General features: G+C 47.8%; 3 protein-coding genes across 5 annotated transcripts in view; 1 reads left to right on the top strand and 2 right to left on the bottom strand.

Moving 5' to 3' along the window:
- The first annotated feature begins 1963 nt into the window (after positions 1–1963).
- On the top strand, positions 1964–4593 carry LOC134102095 (leucine-rich repeat-containing protein 19-like). Of its 2 annotated transcripts, XM_062556093.1 has the most exons (5): positions 1964–2105; positions 2367–2475; positions 3377–3495; positions 3637–3711; positions 3893–4593. In XM_062556093.1, the coding sequence occupies exons 3-5, from the start codon at positions 3396–3398 to the stop codon at positions 4288–4290; spliced, it is 573 nt and encodes a 190-aa protein (XP_062412077.1). In that variant the 5' UTR covers positions 1964–2105; positions 2367–2475; positions 3377–3395; the 3' UTR covers positions 4291–4593. The 2 variants fall into 2 exon arrangements, with proteins under 2 accessions (XP_062412077.1, XP_062412085.1); XM_062556101.1 differs by lacking the exon at positions 2367–2475.
- tmem125b (transmembrane protein 125b) lies at positions 4158–6489 on the bottom strand. Its single transcript, XM_062556079.1, has 2 exons — positions 6102–6489; positions 4158–5845 (listed from the first exon to the last, which is right to left on the bottom strand). The coding sequence occupies exon 2, from the start codon at positions 5807–5809 to the stop codon at positions 5120–5122; it is 690 nt and encodes a 229-aa protein (XP_062412063.1). The 5' UTR covers positions 5810–5845; positions 6102–6489; the 3' UTR covers positions 4158–5119.
- A 662-nt stretch (positions 6490–7151) lies between these two features.
- Positions 7152–8912, bottom strand: part of cfap57 (cilia and flagella associated protein 57) — a 12775-nt gene continuing 11014 nt past the window's right edge. The window contains exons 21-23 of one of the 2 annotated variants that reach the window (XM_062556059.1): positions 8719–8862; positions 8372–8507; positions 7152–7686 (exon numbers count right to left, since the gene is read on the bottom strand). In XM_062556059.1, the coding sequence (XP_062412043.1) occupies positions 7487–7686; positions 8372–8507; positions 8719–8862 (480 nt within the window). In that variant the 3' untranslated portion in view covers positions 7152–7486. The remainder of the gene's footprint in view (positions 7687–8371; positions 8508–8718; positions 8863–8912) is intronic. The other variant, XM_062556067.1, reaches the window with a different exon arrangement.

Genomic DNA, 8912 nt, shown 5'->3' with positions numbered 1-8912 from the left:
ACACGTGGTTCTCATTTAGTAAGCAGGACATTTTACAGCCGTATGACCTGACAGACGTGGCAATTGGATCAATTACGGAACAACAAACCTCTCCATATAATGGACAATGCTGTCCCGTGTTATTACACATATTCGTCTTTAAAGGTAATTCTTTTCTGAGAAGTAAAGGGTCGATATGTCCATACACTGCTATAAACTTCTGTATAACAATCCTTTATTGTTGGCTTAGCAAAACATTAGGATGGAAAGGATTATGTTCAGTCTTGTTATAGATGTCTGTTTACAGGTGTAATGACATTTTAAGTTTCCCAGGAAAGACATTGCTACTGTGTTCACGTAAACTGTGTAGACACTATAATCTTAGACAGCCATGACAGTTTGCTGCATATCCTTTATTGTGCTCTGTCCAATTCATTGAAGCGCTTTTATTTAATCCATGTGAAATGAACTTGTTCCAACCAATTAATTTCCAAGGGAAATTGCCCATGTGATGCTAGCAATAAATGCATGGACCATCAAAGATGACCATGCGCCAGCTGACCATGCATGCGCTGACAAGTGCTCACCCTTCCTGTTCAGTGCGTTATAATGCAACCCATAGCATTGACCTCAGGGTCACCTAGTCCCTATTCTAACTCACACTTTACATCAGGTCAAGGCCGGGCCATGACAGCGGAGGCTTCTCGGCCTGCCTGCACTATCTCTGATCCTCACATTAGTGCTACATTAGCGTCACATGTTACATTAGTGCATGACATGCTTCCTCTTTCACTCGTACCCTTTCAACGCCTTCAGGGAGTCAGTAATTGTCCCTGTGACATCATATGATGGCCTTTGCAGGAAATGAGTATCTCGTTATTTTCCCCCACCAATAAAGGGGGTGGTTTTGAAAGGCTCGTGCCCAATTATAATATAACATATTATGTGGCTGTCTACAAATCTTGGTGGAAATGATGGAATATATCATTTGGGCTGTAATGATAAACCCATTCAAGGACAGATTTATATTTCCAACCACTATAACTGGTGCTACCATCCACCGGGAGCATTGGGATCGCTTGATGCCAGCACAATGATACTGAACATATCATCACTCCCATTAAAAAAATGTGTTTTCCTGAGCATTAGGTTAAAAATGTTACATCTCAGTGAGGTTCGACAGGGTTTTGGTGTGTGTGTGTGTGTGTGTGTGTGTGTGTGTGTGTGTGTGTGTGTGTGTGTGTGTGTGTGTTTCTTTCATACATTAAATCCCAGAGAGCAAAAAGATTCTTTGCTGACCAGTGGTTACTCATGAAACCTTTCATGGGACTCACAGCCAACTCTGAAGGCAAAACGACAGGCTGATGAAGTGCCAAGTGATCAGAGCTAAACTGTACATATACACTAGTACACAGTATAGCTATACATATAGCTCTGCAAATAATAAGTGCTTACTGACATCTGTTGGACATTAGTGGAACCACAATGTACGTGCTTGCCCATACACTGGACTGAGTCATTTTCAGGAGACTGTTTTGTCATGTACAGGGCTTCTGTTCACTTTAAAAAACAAAAAGCAGCTTCCACACATGCCCCACTAACCACTTGGGGGAGGGGGGTAAATCGTAGTGCCATTTCCATCGGCATTGGAATCTGTGCAGCTAACCCCATGACAGGTTGACTCTGACTGATGCATTGGTATTCCTGTAACTGAATATTGAATGCAAAGCAGTGACATACCACACAGTTTTACAAGCAGTGTATATAATACCTATACCTTATAATGACATTGACTGTAACCATATAGCACATCAGACTGCTTCTTTGACTCCAAGACTAAGGGCACATCCCCAGGACACACTGAACTTATATCACCTCAGGCTTGAGACGCTTGTGCTCCGGAAGTCAAGTGGCAGGGATCAGGAATGAAGGAGCAGCTTCCTATGTTGTAAAAGTTACTAATTAACTCAACCCTCAGAAGGGAGTAGCTCTCTGTCTCCCACAACCTTTGCACAAAATGCGTACATGTTAGGTGTCTTAAAGTTTAACTGCAAAGACCAAAACACTTTTGAATGTTGGGTTATCTGGCAAAGTTGAAACAGTGGATGACCTTCAGCGATCCTTAGGTATGTCTGATTTATTATCGTAGAAATCGCAGTGCTTATTTTTGTTAGTTTCAGATCCAATGTCTGGTATCACATGATCCCCAGGTGACCAGTGACGAACATTGAATTTTGAAAGTAGGCTATTACAGTATTGCTACGGGACAGATTTAATACATTTAGTCTCAAATGTAGCATTTCCTTCATTATACAGCATTCTGTATGAGCAAATATACAAATAAGGTTGGAGTTCAAACTGTTTCCTTCTGGTTATCATGGCTGTAGTGATTTCCTGGTGAATCTCATGATATGGTTGCTATTGGAAGTGAGTAACAGCACTCAGTCCTGTATGACAACTGGAACTTTACAAATCCACTGAAGACCAGAAGCAGAAGTAAGGATGTAAATCTCTCTCTTGATTTGTACACAAAGTAATTCTCAGCAATACTTCAATCAAATCTGAATCAGATTGAAAAGCCTTTATTTACTTTTTTGATGTTGATGTAGGGAGTTACTTTTTCATCAGGATCATTCATCAGTTAACTGTTTTTATTTGTCTTAAGGGACCTACAGTAACCCAAAATAATGTTACCAGTGGCACTACAGTAAATGTGTCTATCATATGTTTATATACGATAAACGCAACATATGTGTTTAGGGATTTTACTTGTGTAGAGTGAATATTCTTTATTCTTAGTATTCCTAACAGTGCTGTGCCCAGCTGTGTTCCAGGTAGACTGCAGAACATAGTGAGAAAGTTAGAAAGTGCAGTTGAAGGCTTTTACAGAATAGTCCTGTGTTGTCCAAAGTGCTTGATGATGTGGAGATGGACGACAGGAAGACCAGACCAGGCCACTTCAACCAGTGAATTGAATAGGAGAGAAGGGGCACTTAGTGTCAACTAATAATAACAAACTAGGTCCAAGTGCACTTCTTGAGAGAGACAAAATTGAAAACCCATTAGGTCCGTGTACGTGTAGCCCACATTTGAGTGGCTACACCAGGGGGGGTGGCTACACCAGGCACAACACTTTTCTTTTCCAAGAAATCTTTATGATAGTGTGTTAACTGGTCATCAAGCTGGAAAAGGACAGTAAGGCTTCCCACTGTGCATTCATTTTCACACACACACACACACACACACACACACACACACACACACACACACACACACACACACACACACACACACACACACACACACACACACACACACACATTACACACACACACACTTTATTCAATAAGATATTTATGAGGGACTAATTCTCTGGACATAATAATATTATCTACAGGGAGAGGGAGAAGTGCACCATGGGGCATGTTTACCAGGCCAACAGCTTAGCATGGTATCTCTGGCTAGTACTGGCTGGCATGCTCATGAGTCCAGAGGCACTATCCTCAGATGTCAACGGTAAGGCTCAAATGCACAGCCCTCTCATGCGCTCATTCTTCCATGCACTACTAAAGCATTGTGTAATGTATGTCAGACAGACTGGAGAAGGGGGACCAACTGTATTTCTGTATGTCTCTTGTCATGTTGCCTCTGCATTAGGTGAGAGTGAATACAGTGTCAACCTGTTGCAAAGGAAACTCTTGGATGAAGGCAACAAACCTAATACAACCACCGGTGAGCTTAAGACACAAATAATGACAGACTGTAATGCATAGCCTACTTCAGTTGCCCATCCACCTATCTCCTGTCAGGTTTTAGCCCCTGCATGCAGTCAACGTTTTTGTTAAATTCCTTTTGTTAAACTCCTGCTTTGCCAGACTTAACACTAAATATCATCCTTTTACTGATTACCAAGGCCCAGACAAAGGGAGCAACTCCGGCACTTGGCCGTACCTGTTGGCCGCCCTCATCACCATGCTCTCCGTCTCGCTCTTCGTCTTCGTGATCGTCAAATGCCGTCTGTTCCAGCGCTACATGGCCAGCTATGGCCACATGCTGCTGTCGGATGGTGACACGATCAGCCAGTGCGACCCTCAAGGCCTGGATGGCTTCACCCCGCAGAGCGTGGCGGAGCGGGTGCCCCCGCGTCGCTTCCACAACACCGAGGGCGACGACGACGACGGCTTCATCGAGGATAACTACATCCAGGCCGGAGAGAGAGCGAGGGCGGAGAGGGAACGGGAACAGCAGAGGTACGCGGTGGAAGACAGCGACGATGATGAACTGGACCTCGACCAGTTCACCATCGGATGAGGGTGACCTTAAATCATGGCATGTGTCAACGGACTGACTGCGCTGTCGTGGTGATGTTGATTTTTTTGTTTAGCGTAATCGTGCGTATTTATAGCTCACCAAGTGGAGTCTGCCACTGCCAGTGACAGTGTAAATATACAGTAAGGACGCGCAGTGTGTGCTTGGCCAAGAAACACAATCATATTACATACTGGCATTGGTGAAAATATGTGGGAGTAAAAATAAATACATATTTTATGGGAGAATTATAAATTATGTTTGAAATGATGTTTGATTTCATAACAAAACCAAATAAAATGTCAAAACCACAAACTACAAATAATCACTGGGCTACTTTTTATGTGAAACACACCAAATTAACAGTAGCTAGAACAGCAAAATGAGTCACTAGGTGAAAAAACATAAAAAGAGAATAAAGTTATGTAACAGGTGCACAACTCACATTGTTCTAATCTACACAATGAACTGGATGGACAGAGTCTCTGTTAAATTCAGCTCATAAAATAACCTTGCCTCAAACAGTACATGCCATCCTGGTATTTTTGATCTACTGCAGGGGAATCAAAGTAATGAATCTCTTAATTTAGCCTGGCTCAGATGATCACTATCAAAGGGAAGCAGGTTTGTGTGTGACCTGATTCCTGATGAGCAAAGACTGTGGAGGTGTGAATATGAAGATATTAGGGCCGAATGAAGAATGACTGGGCACTTGGGAATACACCTCTTCTATTCATCACTTCTTCTGACTCCACACAACAGTCTTGTATTCCTCTTCTTCTGTCTGCTGCTCCCTCCATCCCTGTGTTCCTCTGTCCTCTCTCGTCCTCACTCATATCAAGCTGGCCTGGCTCGATGCCGAGTCTCTCCATGGCTGTGGGTTTGGCCCGGTGACGTTGTACACCCTGACCCTCCTCCGCCTGCCTCTCCTCCTCCACCTGCTCCTCCTCCTGACGTCCCTGCGGCTGCTCCAGAGCGCGGCGGCGGTGTACGCCCCCACGCCCAGCGCCACAGCGCCCCCGCAGGCCAGGAGGACGGCGCCGGCGGGCAGCATGTCGTCGTCGCCGGCCGGGCCCAGCAGGGCGGCGCCGCACGCGGCCGTGCCCAGCCCGGCGGCCAGCAGCAGCGGCGGGTCCATGCGCCCGCCGCTCCGCAGCAGCTCCACGCGCCGCCGGCTCCGCACGCAGCCCATGTCCTGCACGGCCGAGCTGAGCAGCTGCTTGAGGAGCACGGCCAGCGCCAGCAGGCACAGGGCCGAGCCCACGCCCAGGCGCCAGCCGGCGGCGGAGCGGCCCGGCGCCGCGGAGGCGCTGGACAGCAGGCCCACGCCGCCCAGGCCCAGGCCCAGCACCAGGGCCACCGACGCCCCGTAGCAGAGCAGCGAGACGCGCGGCTCGCCGAACCACCACAGCTCCACCTGGTCGTCCAGCGTGCGGCGCTGCACCCAGGCCAGCTCGGGCCTCGGGCGGACCGGCGGATCGTGGCCCGGCCTCCCTGCTGCCAGGTGCTCCATCTCAGCCATGACTCACCCACCTGCTCCTCTGGCTCACTGAGGGGCCTGCAGACAGCATGAGGGACATCCACATCAGCTGTCTATTTATTGCATCCTCTCATTATTAATAGTTATAGAGTTATAATTATGACATTTCCACTTTCACAACATCCAGCACTATGGCATCACTATGATTACACTAAGCATAGTTTACAACAGTGTATTGTCTGAAGTGACTAGCAATGCCGAGGTGGTTTCATGGGCACGTTAATATATAAAAGAATAAAATATAATATATAAAAGAAGCCTCTAGCCTACTCACCTTAGAAGTCTCTTGTAAGTTCCAACAGTGCAGGCATGGAGTCTGATAAGCCTGCCAGCAAAATCACCTCTCTGAGCCGTGGGGCCGAGCTCCACCAATAAGTCCTCATCGCTGTGTGAGTTGAGACGAGTCCATCTCAGGAGTCCTGTGAAGTACGTCCCCCCTGGTCAGTGTCTTCACAGCTCAGTCGGGGAGCTCCGTGGCATAGTGGCGTTCTGTCCAGTCTGTTTGACAACATGTCCCGTCCACCCTCTGCCCCATCTGTCTGTCTGTCTCTCTCTCTCTCTCTCTCTCTCTCCCACGACGGTCACTGTGTGAGTGTTAGTCCCAGTCACTGCTCTGTGGCGCGCTCCTCCTCAGTGTGAGGGTGTGTTGTAACAGTCACTGGTGAGGGAGGCCAGGGGTGCCAGTTTCACAGGGGCCACATGAAGCCAGTGCCAAGCGTCAAGGGCAGCAGCACACAAGCACAGCTGTCCAGGGCATGCTGTCACTCAAATATCACTCTACACACACACAATGGCTGCAGTCTCCTGCTCGTCTGACACAAAATGTTGAGTCTGCCAAATAAACACACCCACACATACACTGAGAGAAGTACACAAAGGGGCTCTCTTTCACACACACACACACACACACACAGGCGCGCACACACACACACACACATAGCATGTGGTTTGGAGGATAGTGAGTAGACTGTGTGTCCCAGAGAAACTGTGACATCCTACCCAGGCATTACGGGGGACAATGGGTCAGCGGATGACTCCAGCGGTGGGGGTGGACGCCCTGCGGTCCGCAGGCAGCCTGATGTCACCATGTCCAAATAATGGCCATTTTGTCACCAGCAGGATGGTGTCACTCACTCACGTGATCTAAGCCTGGTGCTCAGGCTTGCCACAGCGAGGGACTTATTGTCTCCTTTAAAAGAGACCACTAACCAATTATGGCAAAAGTGAATCTGGTACAGCATTTCAAAAAGGACGTCAAAGGTCCGTTTTTCTTCAAACATTTTTATTTAAATATTTTATGCTTGAGAGCTTGAAGCCCTCTTACTCCAGTGAACACTTAATCTGTGTCACATTACATATCTTTATAGCAGTGATGACATCATTTAACACCGATATAACCCCAGTTCATTTCAGACCAGTCCAGTTTGACAATTACATCACAAATTCACCTCTGAATAAACTGGTTCCTACTATTCGAACCGAGGATAGACCTCCTTTCTAAACTGATCATCCTCTCAACCCCTCCCAACACACTCCCCCTCCAGCACAGTTCCAGGCCGGCCCCCCTCTCACCCCCTATGGAGGCCCACAGGAGAGTGCGCCGGGGGGGGGGGGCGGGAGCATGGGGCCGCGGGCCGCTGGCTGGACGTCTTGGTGAGACTAGGTGGCCAGTGTGGGGAGCCTGGTGTCGCTGGTGTGCGGGCGCATCGGTCGTAGCGAGAGCACCTGGCTCTGGCCCTGGATGTCCTGCCGCAGCCGCTGGATCTCCGTGCGCTGCATCTGGATGATGCGCTCCGCCTCCTCGTCAAAGTTCAGCCGCGGGACCAGCGCGCCCGCCTCCGCATCTCCAGACGCTCTCACTGTGACAGGACACAGTACACACACGCTATATCACATATCATATCATATCATATATCATATCATATCATACTGTATCATATCATATCACTGTATATCATCATGATATATCACATCACATCATAACATATATCAGATCATATCATATATCATCAGTAGTGAGGGGATGGAAGAGAACTAGGAAGGCTGCAATCAGTTTTGTTTTTAACTATGTTATACAGACTCGAGCCATTTTTGGGTTTGTGCTTGTACATCATATGTAGTATGGAGTAAAGTAACTCCAGTGTGTGTGTGTGTGTGTGTGTGTGTGTGTGTGTAGTGTTTTGGTGACTGTGTTGTGAGTTATATTATGTTGTGAGTTATATTAAGTGCTTTTGACACTAGCACAATGGACGGGCAAACAGGCAAACGGGCGAATTGAATGGTGTTGCGGCAAGCGGGTGCAGTCCCAACATTCTTTCTGCTTACGTGCACTCATCGAGAACATACTGTACACCCGCCTGCCACATTCAAAACATTCAGCTTTTGAGGTGGCTGTGTGGGCACTTGAGTTTGGAGCTGTCTATCAGATGGCAGACGGGGGGGTGCGGGGCAGAGAACGGGGGCCAATTTCCACCTGAAAAACCCTTTAAAGTGCACTGCTGTGTGTTCTGTGCTCTATTGTGAGAGGGATGGAGGCGGACTGACGTTTAAGTTGTGTCAAGCTCTTGGCCTTACTCCTCTTGCTGATGGCGTCCTGACACTCGTTGTCGTGGAGCTGAGAGCGGACCATGCGCAGCTCACGCCGCAGGTCGTTAATCTCCCTGATCAGCGACACGTTCTCCTGAGAGACCACAGAACACATACACAAGCATTTACTCTCTGGTACAGGGGCAGCACAAATGCTCCAGTGGTTATTCAGAAAGAAAGAAAGAGAGAAAGAAAGAAAGAAAGAAAGAAAGAAAGAAAGAGTGTGGAGGGGGGAAAGGACAGACTGAGGCAGAGGACGGATGGAGAGAAGACAGACTTGCACATACACACACACACACACACACCTTCATGATCTTGTTGTTCTCTGATCGGTGAACCTCTGCATCTTTGGAGAGCTTCTTCTTGAGTGAGGCCACGTTCCTCTCCAGGTGTTCCCTCTGGCGGCTGTACTCGCGCTGGATGTCAGCGTCCACTCCCACTATGTCAACCTGCAACAACCAGGATTTTACTCTCACGCACACACACACACACACACACA

The sequence above is a fragment of the Sardina pilchardus genome, chromosome 2 (genome assembly GCF_963854185.1).
Source record: "Sardina pilchardus chromosome 2, fSarPil1.1, whole genome shotgun sequence".
NCBI classification, from domain to species: Eukaryota; Metazoa; Chordata; class Actinopteri; order Clupeiformes; family Clupeidae; genus Sardina; species Sardina pilchardus.
This window is presented reverse-complemented; position numbering and strand designations above follow the sequence as displayed.

What these genes read in the sequence shown, in the direction of transcription:
- LOC134102095 (XM_062556101.1), top strand. Translation starts at nt 3,396, where the DNA reads ATGGGGCATGTTTACCAGGCCAACAGCTTAGCATGGTATCTCTGGCTA. An exon ending in ACTATCCTCAGATGTCAACG is followed by an intron (nt 3,496 to 3,636) that starts GTAAGGCTCAAA and finishes CCTCTGCATTAG; the next exon opens with GTGAGAGTGAATACAGTGTC. An exon ending in CAAACCTAATACAACCACCG is followed by an intron (nt 3,712 to 3,892) that starts GTGAGCTTAAGA and finishes CTGATTACCAAG; the next exon opens with GCCCAGACAAAGGGAGCAAC.
- tmem125b (XM_062556079.1), bottom strand. Translation starts at nt 5,809, where the DNA reads ATGGCTGAGATGGAGCACCTGGCAGCAGGGAGGCCGGGCCACGATCCG.